The sequence below is a fragment of the Rhamphochromis longiceps genome, linkage group LG11, assembly GCF_057381845.1.
Source record: "Rhamphochromis longiceps isolate RC_006_pf linkage group LG11, R_longiceps_female_GT1.1, whole genome shotgun sequence".
Taxonomy (NCBI): Eukaryota; Metazoa; Chordata; class Actinopteri; order Cichliformes; family Cichlidae; genus Rhamphochromis; species Rhamphochromis longiceps.
In genome coordinates, this window is record NC_140567.1 from 28492286 (window position 1) to 28513815 (window position 21530).

The following is a 21530-nucleotide window of genomic DNA, read 5'->3' on the forward strand; positions in this document are numbered from 1 at the left end:
GGTGGAGCCGACTGATGGGAGAGGATCTTTAAGAACAACATTCTCACCACCGAAAGAAAATAATCCAACTGAACACTGCAAAAGTAATGAGTGAGATGTCTCTGTTTCTGTACAAAATTCTTCCAAAGACTGAAAAATATTATCAATTGCAGACATTGCTCCATTTGTCAAGAAGCACGAGATGATAAGTCCAAAGCCTCCTTTTCTGTCTCTACACATAATAGCATTTCTACTGTGCTACCGATTTATTGACAGACTGGCCTGTACAAATAGCCTGAGTCTCTGGCAGAGCAAAACACTGTAATTGCTTTTTGGCATCCTGACGATTCTATTGAGTCACTGGAAAACAAAATCAGAGTAATCATCTATCCAAAAATGGTTAAACTTCCTGTTTTTAATGAAAACGACTCAGGAGCACACAGTTTAGGTTCAGCAGTCATCTGTAGATTTTTTTTTGGGGGGAAGGGGGCTGGGGTGGCCTTTTAGGGCGGCAGCTTCACTAATAGCACTATGACTCACATTTGGCAGGCTGCTGAACTTGAATCTCTAACTCAAACATTAGTTTGCCCAGGCTTTGACGGTCAAACAAAGATCCTCATGGCAGGGACACTTGGCTTTGTCCACTCAGCACTGTATCCCTGCACTCCCCGTGGAACCATGTTGGGGAACAGTGTTTTCTGTATAGTGTCTGAAGGTACACACTGGGGCAACATGCTGTAAATTATTCAGACTTATCCAAAAACAGCACAGACAGTTGGGGGCTGTCACACAAAGACAGTGAGTGCGCTGAAGATTTACTATAGAAATGCTGTGCTGTTCAACAGTTTGCACAGAAAAGGAACAATCAGCAGCGAGGCCAATTCTGTGCAGCTTCAAAGGGAATTGATCAATTTTTGTGTAAACTGTACAGTGTGCCTCTTAAGCCTTAAACGGACTGTGGAACTCAATGCGCGCACACACACACGTCTGTACGTCTGCTGCCTTGTCCATAAAAACCTGAAAACAGTCTGTATGGATGAGTGTCATCCAAGAGCGTTGGTCAACCTTCAACTACTGCAACTGCAGACACTTGGTAGAATTCAAAAAGTAATAAAGACATGGGGCAGAGGTTGTCTGAACTCTGCTTGGCACATAGGCTATGTAAGCAATCTGGGAAATGAAGCCTGTTGCTGATGAACCTGAACTGCACAAAGGCTGACAGGCAGTAAGAGTCTATGAAAGAGTTCAGCTGGGAGACAAGACAATGCAATTTCATTGTCAGAGCATGCCACTATTAAATAAGCATTCCTCGGGCAGTGATGTGCTGTGACAGAGAGGGGCCATTGTTGTGGTCTCTGCATAGCAACGGGACAGCAGCCAAAACACTGCAATGACAGTGAGAGCGGAAAGGAAGAGGGGGATGGTGGTGAGATAGGCGGAACGTAGACGATGAGCACTAAAATCTGTTCGGTGCAAGCCTGCGTAAAAAAGGAAATTACGCAATGTAATACAACAAGAAGGGATATTTTTACTGGATTTGGTCAGGTTAAATCATTCAGATTATGTCTTTGCACAGAAAACTATTCTTGTGATTTAGTAATCAAACCCTGCTACATTTTTTTGCTACACAGAACCTCAGGTGTTGCACCACTGTGAAGTCTCAGGTGATGACGTGAAGTCTCAGGTGATGACTCACACAAACCTTATCTTGGAATTTATCATCTGGCCCTTTTTTCTCACACATCCCAGAGGGCAGATATGACAGCTAGACTACCAAACGTGGCAGGAGCTGGTACAGCTCTAACATTATACTCTGTGAGCACTTTTCCATACACCTGGGAACTGGAACCACAAAGAACTAACTTGTAGGACTGTGTTTAGCTGGTGACAAGGTTACTGTACTGTACATTGGCAATGCTGAAGAGAGTGAGAACATAGAATACTCTGTTGTGTAGGTGGTAGTGACAACGAATAGGAATGAAACCTGAGGTAGAAAAACTGGATGGGAGTTGAGGGAGAGGACTGCTGCTGTGTATCAAGAGACTGAAACAAGGGTTGATTGATACAGCGCTCCTTCTGTACATAGTTTTTGTAGCCCTGCCATTTCTTCTTTGAACCCCATTTGTTCAGTTTTCTCAAATTTAAGGATACTGCACTCTCTGTCAAGATATGTGAAATTTGTGGCTAATAGCTCTTGGGAATCATCTTAATAGTGCAAAAATGCTATTTTATCCCCATCACACCATTTTTTGTACATTCAAATAAAGAAATGGAAACAAATTATGTGTTTTTGTCAAAGGGTGGTAGTTGTAATTGGTGTACACCCAACACTGCTTCATCCCTTGAGTTGGGTGCCTTTTTATGCTTGAATGATTGAGTCAGTAAAGCTAACTCACAAAGTAAAGCTGCATATTTGATTTGGTAGATTTTTATGCTGCATGTCCTCCCTTATGCAACCCCCAAGATATTCATCTCTCCGTCTGGGATCGAACCATGGGGTTTTTTGGGGGGTTTTTTGCAAGGACTGGCCTGAAAATTAGTAAAAATAAATAAATAAATAAAAAAAAAGCAGCCTATGTCCAAAGAAAACTTTAAAGGTTTTTCAGAAAGCTTGAGTAAGTATTGCTCAAGGGCACTGAACAGATAACAAGAAACCTTGGCTTCTTGGAAATAAAATATATAGAAATGAGGGTTAACAGAGTTTTGCACCGTACTGTATATGTCGATGGTTCTGCACTAATTCACTCTGTCAAAACTGCATATAAACACAGGGGACACAAAGCCAGGAACCAAGGATGCACACAATGAATTGTGAAGCGGTGCACAGAGTGTCGGCACAAGTTTGTTCACAAGTATCCTCCACTTATCACCTTCAACATAAAAATGTCAAAGACGTCTGCTAAGTTAGTAGTTACGAAATTGCTCTAATTTATGGACTACTGCATGTCTTTAGCTGACAGTAATGGGTGCCGGTGCATTTGGAAAGCTGTCCATGCAGTGACCCCTAAAAGCAAACACGACGGGGACACACTAATGTGGTGCTTTGAACAGGATGCTTGAGTAATATTTGCACAGATGAGCTAAATGCAATGACGAAACGCATGGCACTAATCTAATTCTGCGGTTTACGAATTCGGTGTTGTAAATGTTCTGAAACTGGCTTGAGCGAAGCTAATGAAATTATCTAGCTCTTGCACAATGAAATGTTCTCATTTGGAGCATTTATATGTGAAATCATTGCCAAAAGACAATTATCCACTTAATTCTATTACATTATGACTCACGTCATGGTGTCTTCAGAACTGTTATTTCGAAGAGGCGACATAGGTAAATGTGCCTTTTTTTTTTTTTACTTTTCAACGGCAAATGTTGAGATAAGGATGTCTTAAAAAGAAAAATAAATAAAATACAAAGTTGTGTTTAATGGCCAAATCATTGCATTTCATATTTACTTCCATTTTAAACATCTTCCCAACTTTTTGGGGGACAATAACAGAGAGACTCTACCACCTAAGGTTGTTCTTAATTAACCTATAACTACACCCTCTCTGTATTTACGTGGCAGTTTCCAACAACCGAAAGCCATTAGACCACCTGCTTGTCACTTACATTATTCATAAATCAATGCACATCAGCTTCCTCTGAGAGGCTGGAGTCTCCACCAAGAACAAACATGGAAAAACACTTTGGTCCATCTTATTATTGGAAGCGCAGAGAAAAAAAATACACAATGCTTGGGTCATTATTTCACAAGCCTGATAAAATCTCACACAGGATGCTGACTGCGGTGTGTACCTCTAGCATCTGTCAATGATTCAGCTTTGTAGTATGAGCATTCAACCCCACATAATATTTATCTTTATTTGTCTGATAATCCAAAATCTCTCATTGATTTTATCTGACAAATCTGGGGCTACAAAGAAAATCATGTTTAAGAGCAACAAAAAGACATAATGTCCTGGTGTGGATGCTTTGTTTTGTTCCCCTGCATATTATATGGGCATGAGAAAACCAAGAGACTAAAGTAAAGTGGGTCAGAGGCCGTTCGGGAATCTGTAGCACGCCATGTATGATTCGGTTGAACATACAGCTCAACCACATCTCTGTTACCCCCATCAGGTCTCCTCTGTGGCCTCTCTAGCTGCAGGTGTTGAAAAAAGCCTACTGCACCAAGCTGAAGCACATTTACATTTAAAAGTGACAGAATGGCACAAAGTATCTATAAGAATTGGCAAAAATGGTAAAGAAATCCCTGCAGAAGTGCGTGTATGCACGGATGCATAAGCACAGTGTGGGAGCAAAATGACAGGTTGAGAATCAGCAGGTAATTAGCAGAAACTCAGTCCCATTTTTCAGTTGGAACCACAGCATGAAACTTCAAATGTTGAGTTGGGAAAGCACAGAGCACAGCATCTAATGACGTCCATTGTACATTCACCCCCAAAGCACAATTACAAAGGAATTTAGCGCTTTACAGTCTGACTGAAGATATTGTGGGTAAAGGGCCAAGTTAAAACTGGGGCAACTGGTTCTACTGCCACACCAAATGTGATTAAGCATAAATCCAATTTCACAGCATATTACTTTGTTAGAGCAGGTGTATAAATACCCACGCCACAGAGCCCTTTTTCCACCTCCTAAACAGCCACATCATAAACTGCAATGCAGAAAAATCCTTCCAGGTTAATTATTTCAGTAACAACAGACTAGAAATAATTTCTTTGTTCAAACAATAAAAAATAACTATTGAGAAATGAAGCAGAGGTGAGAAAGGCTTGTCCTTGGAACAGCCCTTTGCATTTCAATGAAAATTCTTTTTTCTTAGCACAAATATAAAAACCACAGATTCTGACAGGCAGACATGTTTGTACTCTCAAATAATATACCACACAGCTGTTTATTTCTACCTGTTCTAACCTCACAGGGGAACTATGATCCAGGATAACAAAAAATTCTATGTAGCAAAGCAAAACACATGACTCACTATATGACAGAGTCAGCAAACTGCACAAACAACAGCACATTCTTATGGCAGCGACTGCTCAAGGAGGAATACTTTCGGCCAGGAAGAGCTGTAAAACATAAATATGAAACTCTGGCAGGCACTCCTTTGTGAGAAATGCATCAAAGTAGTGGAAAGCTTTAAACATTTTCTTGTCATCCCAGAGCTCTGCCAAAGTTTTTGGCAAGACACAAATTAGAGTAAGAATATAATGGAAAATTTATGAAGCCAAGAGCTTTAATCCTATGTACATCCCTATTGTGCCAAACAGATAAGAAGAAAAAATGGCCAGTGTTAACACCACCTATAAAATGGACTAAAATACAAATAAATAAAACAACCATAGATAAAGAGAGTGGAAATGCAGCACATTCCCAGGAAAATGTAAATGTAAATGGGCCTACCAAGAGCCTTGGAGTATAAAATCAAAAGACTGGAAAGGGAAAGGGGCGGTAACAAAGGGGGGAGGGAGGGTATGGAAACAAGGAGAATGGATCTGCATCTCATTTAGGATGGGCCTGGGGAGTAATGAACTACCTCATTGCTTACTGCCTAACCCATCACCCCTTCACCCCGTTGTGTCCCTCCTGCACCGAATAGGATGATGTAAGAGGGCAAGGGGCCCAGACACACAGGAAGCCTAGTGTAAACAACAAGCACAGGCTCAAAGCCAGACCAGGCCCTGTGTGTGTGAGAACAAAGGTTTAAGTAGATGCGACTGCACCTTAGACTTTACTTATTTATAACTGAGGAAAGGCTCATTAATTAGGGGAAATTCCTTAAACAGCTATAGGCAGAAATCTAGAAAAGTAAAAATATAAATGGGGAAAAAAAATAAAGACAGTAGTCAGCCTTCCCTCAACTCACCATTCAAAGCCTCTGCAACCAGTCGAGCATGTGCATATGTAGGTATTTTACATGCACTAAAAACAGGTCCCTGTTCTTCTAGATGTAGGTCCTTTGCTAAGTATAAGTTTCTATATGGACTCTTTCATTTCCAACATGAATTATGAATTTTGTGATTTTTAACAAGCCCAATGCGTGACTCAGCAACAAAGTGCTGGCAGAAGATAGTTTGGTACATTTTTACTGGCTGATAAAACATGTGAATTTGATGTAATGGACAGACGATATGTCAATCTCTATTTATAAATGTGTGATAATGTGTTTCCATAACAACAGAAGAAAGGAAATGAACGAGGGGGGTGTAAGAATCAACTGTTGTTCTCAAGTTATTAATTGGTTGGTGTATACAGTGTTTTAAAAGTCTGTCGCATTTGAGCTAAAATCTTCAAACATATTTTTGTTTGCCCTACAGTGTAAAATACAAAGACTTTCAATCACATGATAGAAAACATAATATAGTGACATAAGCTGCACACTGACTCATCAGGATTTAGCTAATGTCTGCCTTATAAAAACAAAAAGTGGCCGTGCACACCAAGCAACAAGGCTCAAGACCGTTCAGATCACAGCATTCCTTCCCTGCATAGTAACTGGCCAGTGAATACTAATGTCTCCATCAATGACTGCAGCAGCGTTCATCCCATCACCTGGACTGGACCAACAACAATGCCCGGCATTTAGTTGCTGCTCTCCCCTGCACCAGTGTATGTGCCAAAACTACCGCGCTGATGAAAGGCTCCGCTTATCTGAACCAGCAGCGGATCCCTAGGGATCCCGCATCTGCTGCTGCCACCAACATGCTCCAACATACACACAGGACTAACAAAAACGGTCCAACCAGAGGTGGGACAAAGTGTCAAGCATCTCTACACTAAACTAAACTGCTCTGAAGGACAGCAGAGGACACGGAGGTTGTGCAAAATGCTTTAATAACTGAAAGCAGTAAAGAATGCCAGTCAGGAGTGCCTGACTGGCATTCTTTACCAGCTTTACATCCCTTTTGGGAGTTAGGAAATGGTTTCAATGACTCCGTTTTTCCTTGTTCCCTATCACACTCCAGGACCAGGTTTAGTCAGAAGAGGTTAGGAACAATTTGTCACAGTTTTAGCTTGATCTTTGGGGAATTTAATTATTCCTTGACCCCAATTACTCTAATATTATTATGCCAAAGCCTATTAACAAGAAGAACAATGCTTCACTGTGCCTTCAAGGGCAACAGAGTCAAATTTTATAATGGATTCTTATGACTGACTACATGTCGTTGGCATTTTTACTAGATAGAAACATACAGTAGATTTCAATAGTCTGTGGTTAGCCAGGTAGGATGTCATAAAGTTTATTTGACTCCTCAATGCCACCATGGAAGCTTCTGTAATATGCATTTCTCTAATTTTCTATTTCTGTCACAACCTAATTTCAGTTTCTTTGTACAAGACTCCAGAATTAACACTAATTTGGAAATATAATAAAGACCAAACTGGTTCTAGCTGTTTGAAGTAGTACTGGTGCTTTAGAAACATCCCTAGGAACAATAAATAGGTACAGACAATATAATTGGTGACAGCAGTGCTGTGGACATTTCATAATAGCCTTGACTATGTGTCCTTTAAAATGTAGCTCACAGAGCAGTTTGTCATTTTGTTGCAATATGCCTATTTTTGTAAACATTACCTAAAGTAAAAATCATCCCAAGCAGTAATCTTATGACCATCCAACACACAATTACATCCAAAAGTTGTCATTAACTGGATTTTTGTCTCCCCACATAAGACCCGCAACTTCTTTGCTGGCTACAAGGTCCACTCTTGGGTTTCATAATCACAGGTAACTTCTTAAGAAGAGGCAAACATCATTACAATACTTTCATCCCCAGAGGCCTGCATTGATCTTACAGTATTTTAAAATGTTGCATTTATTTAGAAAGTAAGCACTTTTCTTTTAATACAAATACAAAAAAAGTTCTGATTACATGAAATACGGTGAAAATCAGGAAACTGTAGGGAGACCAAGATGTGTTTACACTATACGAGGTATGCCCTTTAGCTGAAGAGAGACTGATCTAATATTAGCAGATAGGTCTGGTGACTGGACGAATAAAGGGCATGGAGCAGTCTTGTCTGGGATATTTTCAGAGCAGTAGAGTGGTATGAACAAGCAATACAATCCAAATCAAGACTTCCCTCTACTCGTCCTTCCTCTAGTGTACCAGAGAGAAGGGTGGTACAGCTCACTAATAATAAATTTAGGCTCCAGCACTGCCGCATCAGCTTCCTTCTAGAATCTTACAGTCAAGGCTAAAAGACAGGAGGTGGTTTGGGAATGCAGATGCATTCCAAGTAGCACTTTTTTGTGTTGCATTTTGTTTCTTAATGCATTGCATGAAGGTGCATTCAGTTTGTTGAATGTGCCTCGTCATTCTTAGGTCCAGTAATTTAAACAGCTTTTGCACATTTTATTTTTAAAAAATATATATATATTGACTATTAACAGTGATGCAGGTAAATCCCTCTAATCAAACTGGAAATGGGGCATCCTACCAACAGATCTAAAAATCTCACCAATATGCTTAACAAAATCCGTTGGACCTGGCTGGGAGAAAGGTTAAGTACAGTTGTCTTCATTTTTGTTCAACATACCTCGTAATCCCCAAATAATAATGAGCTCTGAGACTAGCTTTAACTCCAGCAGCTCAAAGTCATCACAGATGGTCCTGGACAAGTTGTATCTGTCTGGATAATCAGACGTATTACATATCAAAGGGTAGTGTTATATGGAAAAGACCAAAGGACCCAATGAGATAAATACAGGTTTTAGTAAAGCTAGTCTTCAAATTTATTTTCCAGAAGCAAATGGTGTTGGTGTCACAAGCATTTCATTTTAGAGGGAAGGGTATTAAAACTACAGCCTCAGGTCATTTTTATGTGTGACTAACAGCACATGTAATTGGACTGTGGAAATTAATAATAATAATAATAATGGATTGGATTTATATAGCGCTTTTCAAGGCACCCAAAGCGCTTTACAATGCCACTATTCATTCACTCTCGCATTCACACACTGGTGGAGGCAGCTACGGTTGTAGCCACAGCTGCCCTGGGACAGACTGACAGAAGCGAGGCTGCCATATCGCGCCATCGGCCCCTCTGGCCATTGAGTGAATTGAGTGAATTAGTAGGGAATCAGGAATCAGCAGAGATATTTAAGTGACATTAATCAAAATGTAGGAACTACTATTTGCACACAAACCCTGGCGTTTGACATGCCATGCAATTTAATTTGTTATAGATGGTTCAAAGATAGACTGGTTTAACTCTAATCCTACCTTAATCCATATTTTCATGTTAAAGATACTATTTGTCTGTTTTTATAATTCAACTGTGAATTTCTGAAGCTCCGTCTATAGTTCTGAAGCTCCGTGTATCATGCAGGGTTGTGACACCGTTGACTCAGAAACATTTCCCAAAGTATTCAAAGCCACCTTTGTAGTTGTTGCTGCAACAGTTGGTATCTGCAGAACCACATTTTGCTGTGATGACACATGCAAACACACACAGGGACTCACAACGACAAAATAATCCTAGCTACACTTTGATGGCTGGCCATCACTGTATATATTTAGACAGCATGAAGATGATGATTATGATATATGGGAAGTTACAAATAAAAATAAACAAAAACACAAAAATATTGAACACCACACCCAACTTCTAACTCTTCCAACTCATTTTGATCATGGCTGTACACGTGTAAACTCACCTGACTGCATCTTTCAGGGTTTTAGTGTCATCACATTGACAAAGTCTACCCACAGACAGACATAAAAATGCTGGCCCACGTGTCTCCAGAAACACACAGACAAACACACAGTTTCACAAGGTAATAACAACAAGCCAAATTGTTGCAGCTGGTAAATAATGGTGTCTGTATGCACTTACTGATCATTGCTATATCCTGGAAGACTACAACAAAAGTTTAATTCTTACATCTGTGCAGAATCTACGAAGAACCCACACAACCAATATAAGTGGCTGATGCTGTTGACCCTATACCTGTGCATGGTAAACCCCTGCTGGTCTGCAATTTCTCTCTTTAAGTCAATTTGAAAAATAGCAACAGAAGTAGTAGTAGCTGGAAGTGCACAGGAAGAAACACTAGGACCGAATGGCCTAGTTAAAGTCATTGCAAGCTGTGTCGACATGTAGTTACATTACAGATTACCACCCAAGTTACAGCACAGGGTTTGAGGTCATTGTGTACCTATGGCATAGATTTAACGCACAAGCATAAATCCATGCAATGCTTGTTAATGGGGAGGGTTTTCCAGAGACTTCTCCCTTATAAGTTTTTTTTAATATAGATAAACATGTATATACAAAAACTTTTAAACATTAGATAAACCAATAAGGGCTTTTATTCCTAAAATAATTATCTTACTTTGATTGTTAGAAGGGTAAATTATTACAGATTATTCTGTGCACATCTTGAGTATTTGGAGAATTTGTCTCTGGATAAAATATTTGACTTGAAATTAAAGGTTAGCATAAAATGTTCTTTAACTTCTAAAATGAACTTGAGGATATTCGCACAGAGAAATAGCATACGAAATATTTATTGCTCTTGCTGCTTTATGTAAAAGCTATGACACTGATAATACTCAAATCATCTTGGTTTCTACAGTGTCAAACACCCTCAGAGCTGAGGCCCTTGTCACTGTCTCATTGCCAGTCCAGTGAGATTTTTGGCTCTTCTGTACTCAACTACAAATGCATCACTGTCAAAAGACTGCACTGTAGCTTTAAAAGCAGACCTCAGTGCCACAGTGTTGGCATGACTTCAGTCGGTTCTGTGTGACTCAGATGTTTCTGTTTTTCCCCTTTTCTCTCCCAACTTAAAACATGGCACGAGTCCCATTATAAAGTTCACTCAGTGTAGAGTTTGAAAATATCTGAACATGGCCACCCACAGTAGCCTTAGAAGAATAATCAATTAATCTTGATACCAAAAGAAAAGCATCATCTTCTCAAAGTGTGTGGTAAAGTGTTACAGTTCACTCCGTTTGCCAGTTTAATCCTTTCAAGCATGCATGAAGTTTGGCATTTCTTGTTAAAAAGCCAGATTAAGATGCCTGGAAAAATCCATTAAATAGACAATGTAATCAGTGATTGCAGCCACATATGCTGAATTAATTGGATTATGTAATATGGAGCCAGCTCACTGATTGGTCCTTTTGTACGCGCACCAAGTAATACAAAAATGAGATGGAAAAAAACAGTATAAAAAACTGCAGAATATCAGAATCAGGTTTTTAATGACACTACATGAACTGCAGAACATCTTGAGACAGATCACCATTCATTGCTCCCACCAACACCTATCACAGAGAACATTACACACTGATAAAACTGATGAAAATGCGTCATTAATGGAGTTAGAAATGCAAAAAAATGGAAATGACTGCACGACGTGGGCATAAAACGGGAATTCAGAGTCAGCAATCGAATGAATAAATCTGCTACAGCAGTGGAAATATTCTATTCAACTACTGAACATGCCAACATTTTTCACAGTAAATATATTTCTCTATTGATAGAGTGTTTTGGTCTCATCTGATCAGACTATATACTCTCAATAGTTCATTGGCTTGTCCAGATATTATGCATCAGAAGTTTAGATATACGTCTGTAACTGATGCTATCGGTATATTTTGCAACAATAAGCTTGCAACAGTTTTCAAAGAACTGTTTGCTTTTACTCATCATGAGATGTTTCTTGTGTGACACCTTGGAATTGAAAGCATCGATTAGGACTGAACTACCTGATATTAATTTGATCGTAACAGAAATAGATTTCAACTTGTTCATTGGCTTCCCATGGCTTTTTGCACCTCTGTGTTCAAAACGTATTCCCTGTGTCACTCCACTTTATAAAACGTACATATTTGTTTTATATGTGTGAATTACTTTGACTGTTACCGATATCAAGTGACTAGCGGCTAGTCACTTGATATCGGTAACAGTGACTAGCCCCATCAGAAATATATTTACAGAAAAACATGTTGAGTTGTTCAATACTTATAAATAATTTCCCCCAGGGATCAATAAAGTATTCTGATTCTGATTCTGATTCTGAATACTTATTTGGCCTACTTTATTTGTTCATGGTCAAGACATGTACTAGTTCTGTTTCAGGCAATTTTTCAATTTTTTTTTTTTGATTGTTTCCTTACACCAATTTAGTAATCTGTCTCCTTGAGAATCCAATAAGTAAATACTTAATTTGAAAAGTGCAAATGCTGAATGGCACCATAAGGTGATGTCTTCTTCTTTTTTATTTTACTAAGATAGTATTGGGAGTTCTGCCCATACACTAATGAATACTTCCATCACATGTGACTAGCAAATGTAGTGTCATGAGCACTGGTTACTGCTAAGTTAATAATAAGTACTGGTGAAGGAAGCACCAGTGTGAAAGTTTCCAATCCCGTGTCCCCCAAATTCCAGAGCTAACTAGGTACACTGGAGCCCATAGAGGGTAGGATATAAAGATATGTCTTGGTGGCTCTTGGTACAGGTTGCGCACTCGGAGTATTTAATAGCATCCTGTATCTTTGTATCTTTAGAGACTACAAGCCATTCTCCATCTAATTACTTTACTTAGATCATTTAGATTGTTAATTAGCTCCAGTTCACACTGATAGTTTCACTGGAAAATTTTAACATTGTCCAGCCCTAACAGGAAAATCAATGGGCCACTTGGCCCTTCTACTTCCAGCATCCTTCACTCCTTTCTCACCTGCATTTTTATTCCACCTATGTACGTGTAATGTTTTGTCGCTGAATGACGCAAAGTTGCAACATTAGCACAGACAGACATAGAAACACAGTCAAAGTACTCTAAACCGGCTTTGTGGTAGTTTCTGTACAGTCTGGGACCACATTCCTGATGACATGCACACAGAGTCAACCTGCTAAAACTGATAATGGCAAGTTGTTTTTTAAGTATACTGCCAATAAGCCACTGCTCAACATACAAAGTAAAATCCATATCTTTTTTGATGTATATTCACAAATGTTCTATCACAATCTTTGTTTTTTAACATGGTAACAGATATGAATCTTAATATACTCCCAGTTGGCCACGTTAAACATTAGTGCTTTCACATTTACTCCACATATCCTCAGAAACCCATGAAAACATCACCTTAAGACATCATGACATTGCAAACAACGACTCCCCTCTGATGTTAAAAGAACCCACATTAGTCAGTTAATTTAAAGGGGCGCATGTGACTCTGCCCTCTGTTAATTTGCAAACAAACCTAACAACCCCCCCAAATAAAAAAGTGCAGCACAGTTGATTGCATGCATTCCTTTGATTACATAATCACCCGTGCAAATGTGTAGCTGACAGATCTTGTTCACTACACGCTTGACAGGCAAAGCTGGTGGATTCTCCCTTATTACACAATTGACAACACTATGAGCCGTCTTCTATTGACTCCGCTTACGCTTTCAGTTGTCACTGTAGTTATAGTCTGCTGTCTGTGTGTTAGTTCAAACCCTCTGAGATGCCAGTAAATGTTCTAGAAATTGCAGGTAGACGTAGAACATAGAGCTTGTTTTTTATCTTAACTGGTCACAACCTTGTTGTTCAAGTTAAGAGGACAACAAAGCCCATCTGTTAAACTGTGAGGGAATGAAGAACTCAAGAAGATGAAAGCCTGAAAATAAAAGGGCCCAGACATCTGACAGCCTATTTTACTGTAATCCATGCTTTCGCTGCCTTCAGTTGTTGTGTCAATTATTTGCTGAGGAGCCAAGAATACGTGTTTTTTGGAGGACATGATGAAGCAAGACATTTTAGCAACTAGTGTACCCTTTCTTCACTTTCATAACTGAGCTCATAAAGAGGTTAAATGTTTATTAAAGCAACATACTGGATTTAATGTAATATCATGCTTGAGTCGAATGTAGCAATGCAAGATTGCGTTGCTCACAAGGAGCATTGGATCTCTGATCATCAATGCATCAAAGAAACCTGGGGGAAGAACTTTTGATCATTTTTAATAAGCGTGGGAGCATAATAGTCTGGCTGACTTCATTACATGAAACATTAGAGTGGCCTGAAATCAGTCTTCTTCTTGTGAGAGTGAGCTAGCCTTCAATGCAAGCTTTATTCAGAACATTTTGAAGGCACCTACAATCAGAGTAAAGCATCTGTCCCCTCCTGCTTGAGACAGAGTCAAAACACACTGACCTCCCCCCACAGAGGAAAAGGAAGGAAGTTTTTTGTTATCAGACACATTGTATGTCCCCTTCTATTTCCAGAAACGGGCAACATGTCAATAATATACAGTAGTTTAACGTGGAAACCAAAATATTAGACCAGACTTGGTCGATCTGTCTTACATGAGAGATTTCACATTGGCAGACTTCCAGCATGGATATTCCATCTTGTCTCAGGCTCAGACATTTGTTACGACCGAATGGGAAAACTGTCTTTGAACTGCATGATTGTGGGATCACACCGTTTGTAACTGCACATATAAATCTGTAACTACGGCAAAGCTGGCCAGAGTGTGTTGCGGACTCTTCATCCTGCACTTTGGTCGGCAGCTGATCTCATTAAAATGTTCTAGATTTTAGGAGTTTGTTGATGCATCGCGGCACCAGCAGGGAGCATGACTGCACCTGTGCATAAACTATTCACTGAATTTGGAAAACATGCTCTGCTGGAGGAGAAGAGACGCAAAGAGGAGACGGCAAATGATACAAGACCGCCTGTGACTCCATCGTGTTAGTAGAGAGCTAAACATAACGTGAGGCGGGGGATGGGATGGGGTGAGACTAGTGAGATTACCTCATCTAGTGCAAATTGTGTTGTTATTATAACCCTTATAACCTGAGCTCTGTGCAAAAAAAATGGCAACAGACATTCTTTTCTTTTTTTTAAGAGACAACAACGGTCAGCTGATCGCACCGGTGTTTGACTTTTTCTCTACATTAAGATCTGCAAATTGATAAATCACCTCACAACACAGATTCAAATCTGCTCTGGGACTGAGGTGTTAAACTAGGCTGCGTTATCTTTACGCTTTATGAACGGTCTGTCTCCCTCTCTGCTCCCATAATAGATCAACATTAATAATTGATCCCACATTCATTATTCTCCATCACACTGTCGAGCCCGCAAACATTAATGTTTCCTAACCTCTAAATCTGACTCGACAACTATGTTGCGTCTTAAAACATTTCGTTGCAGACTGACAAAGGACGTGGATGACAAAGCACTTGTGCATGCTTTTGAATTCCCAAATTCCTGTCTATACTATGACTTACATGTTGCTGCAGGCAGAATATTTCCCTCCATTCCGGGAGCGATAGCCTCGCTTTCTGTTCTTTTGTTCATTCAAACATGCGAGTTTCGGCTCTTCCTCTCCAGCAGTCCTCTCATTCCTCAGGCAGGGATTCGGAGGTGGGGTGGGGTGAGGGGGGAGTTGGTCGAGTCACTCCAGTTGCATGAACTGGAAAAGGAAATCCTCCGGAGAGCGTCCAGATAGGTCAGAAATAAAAAATAAATAAACAAACGAAACCCTCGCCTGTACAGCCAGCTGCTGTTCACCGGTCACTGCGTCTCTGAAAAGTTAGATGACAAGGTGTCCGAGGGAATATGAGAAGAAAGAGAGGCAACAAGGAGGAGGGAGAGAAGTTTCTCACTCCACGACACGCCACAGCTGATGCTCTGCTGGTGCGAACGATCCCTCACTGGCCTCCGGATCGGACTGTACCACTATCAACAAGGGGGACACTCTGGTATTATTTGTTAAGTTATCCTTAACGATACAGAAGACAAGAATAATTACTGATACATTCGAATGTGCTTAGCGCAAGATTAGCACAGATTTCACTGACATCCCTGTATCTGTTTTCATGTTAAAAATATTTTTTCCCTAACCTCCCCCCGACGTTCTGATTGGTTCTCTCACCCACAAAAACTACAAGACTCGCAGCCGGTTCACAGTTCACATTCAAATAAACCTTTGACTTGTAAAGCGTACCTGTGTGCCTGGATGATATAGTTTAGTCTCTAGCTTGTCTAATTCATGAGTTGGTTAAAGCATTTTCCCCACATAAAAATGTACCTACATACTGAAACCCCACATAGGCGTGATCAGTACAACAGGTTTTCACGTGCTGCTGGGTAAATGCTAGTATATCATTTTTAACCTGCAGAATTCAAATGCCTTTCCGGGATTATAATCCAGCATGCGGCTTTACAGGTTTATCTAGGAATCAGAATAAAAGGAAAGGTGGCTTTTGTGTACTTTTAACCCCAGTTAAGTGCAGAAGGAAAACACCCCAAAGAAAAAAAGCTGAGTAGTCCACGTGATGATTATTGCAGCCTCCCAAATACTTCTTCTCTTCCTATAATCTTTAGAGACACGTTAAAGAAGATTCATCTGAGATTTCAGAGTCTAAACGAAACCAGACATTCCCAAGCACACACTACAGCAGTGAAACAATAGTAGAAGATGAATTTCCATAAGACAGCCCAGTCAAAATACATACATAAGGTTTTATTTTGGAATCTACTTCAGCCTACTGCATTGAGATAATAAAATTGTGCAGACTTTGTGTGCAGCTTGTGTTTTTTAATTGTGGCAAAAACAAGTCCCTAAAAATGGATCTTGATTACACAGCATTTCTAAGAACTCCACTGTGTCTTCTCATCTACCACCTGTGGATCTCCTACAGCATCTGCCAAGGTGGGGGCTGGGCCAGGCGCCCATCGGCACGCTTGAGAGGGGACACCCTGTCAAAAGGACCCCATTGGGATTCTTTTGTGCAGCTGTTGAGTTGTATTCACCCAAACCCCCAAGAGCCACCTGTCACTGCAACTTGAAAGTGGGGGGTGCTCAAGAAAGTGGGGGTTGGGTATGCTGCTGGAGTGTGTTGGTTTTGCCAAATTGAAGCCAAAAAAGTGTGACCACGTGTGTCTTAAAGTCTCCATGTACTTGTAATCATATTATTCTTAATCATCCTTGATAAATTAATCATGACTTAAATAAGTGGATTTCTCCCAGTAACCCTAATGTCATTGAATTATGTTGATTCAAGAGCTATCTATAATTAAATCACAGATTAGCGTCTTTTTTTAATTTTAAGATAAAAGGAGCAGTTAAGAGTTCAGTTCTTATTTCCTTCAAGTCAAGAACACATGGAAAGCAAGCAGAAAACATATTTCTTTGCTTTTAATTAAAGATCAATGGCTCCATTAGTCAGCCAAAAGCTCAAGAATGCTCAAAAATGTCATGTTTGTTTACGGAAGATAGAAGCCATAAGTGTGTACCAGGAACCTTAGAAATGTGTAAGCCCTTATTAAACTCTTTCATGTCATAGGACAAGGAAGAATTCCCGTACTTAGTGTAAACATTAACATCCTTTAACTAAACATATATCTGAAGTCATGAACAATCTCTGATACTGATGTGCTCTCCACATTTTGTTTTGACTATGACATATTGACGCAAGGAGACTTAAAAAATGTAGATTTCCTGGGGAATAAAATATCTTAATCACTCATTTCATGCGAATGTCATTGAGGTCATTACCTGTTTTTGCAGGAAAGACATAAGAAATAAGAGTGTAATAATGTATTTTATATACAATCTATGCAATAAACAAAAATACTGAATGATATTTTTTTTACTTTTATACCGCAACAAAAACAAGGTACAGTAGAGCTAAACCCTACACACAACACACTGCACAAAAGACCTAGTATTGAAGGCAAGCAGTCTGATAGGGAAATTAAAGCATACCTCAGTATCAGGAGCCATGTGTCCATTTATCAAGCATTCTAAGTAATGAGCCATTCAAAGTGACATGGATGCAAATCAGAAACTAAAAAACATCACATTTGGCCACCGTTAAATTTGTATTACATGTGCTGAAATGTTGCACAAATTCAGGAGGTTCAGCAATTAATGGCTCTTAGATCCTTTATTCCGTTTCTGTTGTGAATTCGTACCACTGTTTCAGTAACCCGTGAAGCTGTATATAAGCTAAATGCATATCTCATTAAAACTAACCCTGATCACTGTAAGCAGTTTGTGCACTGAAAATAGGCAGAAGAGTGAGAATATGAGATTAAAGGGCATAATTGCATTAGTAAACACACTCCAGAAAAGCAGAAGAACAAAAGCTCAAAGTAATTTAAAGATATGGTTGAGAGCCTTAACATTCAAGGAACAACAGATAGTGCTGGAGAAAACAGGGCTGCTGAGGGGTTTCTGTGGAAACAGTAGTCTGCACTTAGATGTGCAGAATAACCCTAACCCTTTGTACCAGTTTGAATTTAGGTTGTTTGAACATGACCCAACAGGACCCCTGCTCTTGAAAGGGACAAGGTTGTTCAAAAAAATGATCAAAAGACTAATGTAAACCCAAACTGTTCAGGCATGACCGCAACATCCTGGTGAAGCTGATCTCTAATGCTTGCTTTTTTTGTTCCTTTGTATAATGGCTATATCCCTCTCAGGCACGCTATACATGTGTGTGTGTGTGTATATATATATATATATATATATATATATATATATATATATATATGTATATATATTTATATATATGCAAAGGTCTAGTAGTTCTTTGTAAAATAAGCATCCTAGCATTTTTATATTGAGATTGCTACACGTAGTTGACCAATAAATAGTAACCGTTTCTTACATAGAGTAAAAAGCAAGTAAAATGTGAAAGTGAAAGAGATGCATGAGAACTGAATCATCTAAACAGCTGTCCATCAATCACCTTTGCAAATGGAAGAACTCCAATCTCATATTTTTGATTCTAAGAAATGGGGACTGACGCAAAGTCTAGAGGTCAGCTGCTATGAATGGCAAGGGCAACCCTCATCCTAGTAATGAAATAACAATAGCAGGAATGTTCAGAATGTCCCCAGAGAGCACTGACCCATCTCTATTTTAAGAAAAGGATGCATTTTAAGCAGCAAGGGAAGGTAGAATAAGGAAAGGGTAGATATGATTTATTAATGGAAAATGTTTGTTTGCAAGAACATATACTGTTTTTGCACAACACTGTAGCGATGTCACTAAAGCTGGAGTAGCTGTTTCAGATTGCTTTCAGGTTTCAGAAAGCAACACTGTTGCTTTACTGCACCATTGTCTAGACTCAACAGGGTGAAAGGGCGAAGGCACCTGCAGGGAGCCTGTAGGTTCAAATAATTTACGACTATGTTGTCTTTTGTTTCATGTAGTGTGATTTAATCATGTCCTACATTACATGTCACATTGAAAATGTGTGTGTGAGCCCTTGCAGAGTTACAGGGCGAGACAGAGTGTGGGAGAGTTGCTTCTGTCTTTGTGTGTGTCTCTGGGGCGCTGGGAGAAAGATCACTGTTTGGTCTGAATCATCTGAATGTAGTCTGCCTCTTATTGTGGGCTGGAGTTTTAATTGCCTTGGGAGATCTTGATATATTATTAAGTTACATATCCAAGAATCTTGGAATATGTATGTTTAAGATACAGTGTGTGCAGACATCTATATTAAAATAAGATTAAAATAAACCTAATTTCAGGGTTTAAAACAAAAAAAATGTCCCAGTTGATAACATATAAACATTGTCCTTGGTTTGAGTCTAGGTTGGTAGTCAGGTGGAGGGCTAACACAGAGAAACAGACAACCAGACAACATGTAAGGAGAATAGTTAGTAAGTATTTAGACTAAAATTTGTAGACTGAAGGAAATTCCCAGGAATTCCCCGGGTCTAAGGAATTCATTGTTTCTAAGATCAGCCAATAAATGACAGAGTCAGTCTTTAGATCTTTTTACACGAGTCTGTTGTTCAGTCACATTACTTTCATCTGTTATATGACATATGAGAAAATCAGCAATGCTCACTACTCTTTGAACAGTATCTTCCTACTATCCCAACAACAGGTGGCATTACCAAGAGTTCATTTTGCCATCTTCCATGAGGAATGAGATTCCGCAGCAGTGTGTCTCAAACAGCAGAGCCTCGCAGACCATGACGTAATGGCCTAAAACGTGCAATCAGTTAGAAACAGGGCCAAAACACGTGGAGTTGGCTCGTCTCTCCGCTCACCCCCGGGGCCCCTCTCTATTCTCCTTTTCCTCGCCTCTCTCTCCCTCACCCCACCGCCCTTCTGCTCCAGCGCACTCTCTGTTTATGAGTGCATGAATCGCTTCATTTCACTATACCCAACTCCCTGCCCACTACCAAACCCACAACTGCTTCAATAATAGAAGCCCCCCCCCCCACCCCAGCTTTCATTTCCATGACAACCCACCGAGGACAGGGAGAGAGAGGAAAATAACAGAGGCAGGAAAAAGAAAAACTTGAATTATAGGGGTGGGAGTGCCTTCCCTCGACCTCTAGTTCCATTTAAAGGGAGGGAGACCATCACTACAACAGCCTGAGTTTCAGTGAGGTTAAAGTGACCAGCCAAGAGAACACCAGCAACATCACCGCAAAGTAATCAGGAAGGAAAGGAAAGGAAATAAATGAAGGGAAAGGAAAGCTAATTAACGTTTTTTTAATAACAGAATAAACAAAAGGGGAGAAAAGGTCAACAAAAGTATAGAACATTCTAAAATTATGCTGCACTGGCCAAAGCACATAATTAAAATCATTTTTATATTCATCACAGAATTATGTAGTAATTTTGAAGATACCTCTGATATATACTCATCAGCCACCACATTAGGCATGCCTGTTAACTTAAACTGAACACTGAAAGTTTCATTCTTTCCCACTGCATATTATACCCAATGATCACAATAATAAATGATATTAAGAGTCACATGAATGATTTGCCTTCACACTGACCCCCTCCCCAAACAACAGACACAAACAAAGAGTGATATGCTCTTCAGGTCAAGCTCCAACTGAGCTCTGTGACACATACATTTACACACATGTTCTTACTCATGCTGATGCTCACAGGATTAGTTTTTTTAATGCAAGTCTCTAGATTAGACAGGATTAATCTATATTGATGAGAGAACATTTCTGTCCAGCTGTAACTATCACAGCTGTCTGTCTTTTGTGTCCATGTTATGTCTTTTCTGTAAATACTATAATAGCTTTAAATGCCTTACAGGCTGGCCCCTGAAGCAACAACACTTTGTCTTCCAGTAAAATTGCTTCTAATATTATTTCCTCTTCCTGAGGTTCAAGAAAAAAAAAATCCAGAGAAATACAAATACTAATCAACAGTTGCAAGTTTACATGAAAAATATATATCTATGAATCACATTTACTCTATATAAACAAATTAATTATCGACAATTATCAAACCTCCCTAGGATAATATGAAGTAAATCATGCTATTTTTGTGCAGGTAAAAAATACACAGTAAAGTGTCATCATGAGTGTAACAGAAATGCAAAGAATGTGCTCATAACCTGTCCATGTGATCACATTGCACACATCTACTGCTCTTTGAAGGGAACGTGTGTTGAGGAGACGTGATCCTTTCATGCATCTAGTACTGTATACATAAGTGTGCGCGCACCTGCAGGCATGTAAGCAGTTGAGTGCGCACTTTAAACAGACTTCAGGGAAAATAACAGTAGTCAGCTTGTTAGCGAGCTCTGTTGTT

At 39.6% G+C, this 21530-nt stretch overlaps 1 protein-coding gene across 6 annotated transcripts in view; it reads right to left on the reverse strand.

Moving 5' to 3' along the window:
* The window catches only part of map7d1a (MAP7 domain containing 1a), a 40691-nt gene extending 25047 nt beyond the window's left edge, over window positions 1–15644 (reverse strand). For 5 of the 6 annotated variants that reach the window (XM_085423474.1, XM_085423471.1, XM_085423475.1 and 2 more), the window contains exon 1: window positions 15226–15644. In XM_085423474.1, the coding sequence (XP_085279600.1) occupies window positions 15226–15295 (70 nt within the window). In that variant the 5' untranslated portion in view covers window positions 15296–15644. The remainder of the gene's footprint in view (window positions 1–15225) is intronic. The other variant, XM_085423473.1, reaches the window with a different exon arrangement.
* Between the last annotated feature and the right edge of the window lie 5886 nt (window positions 15645–21530).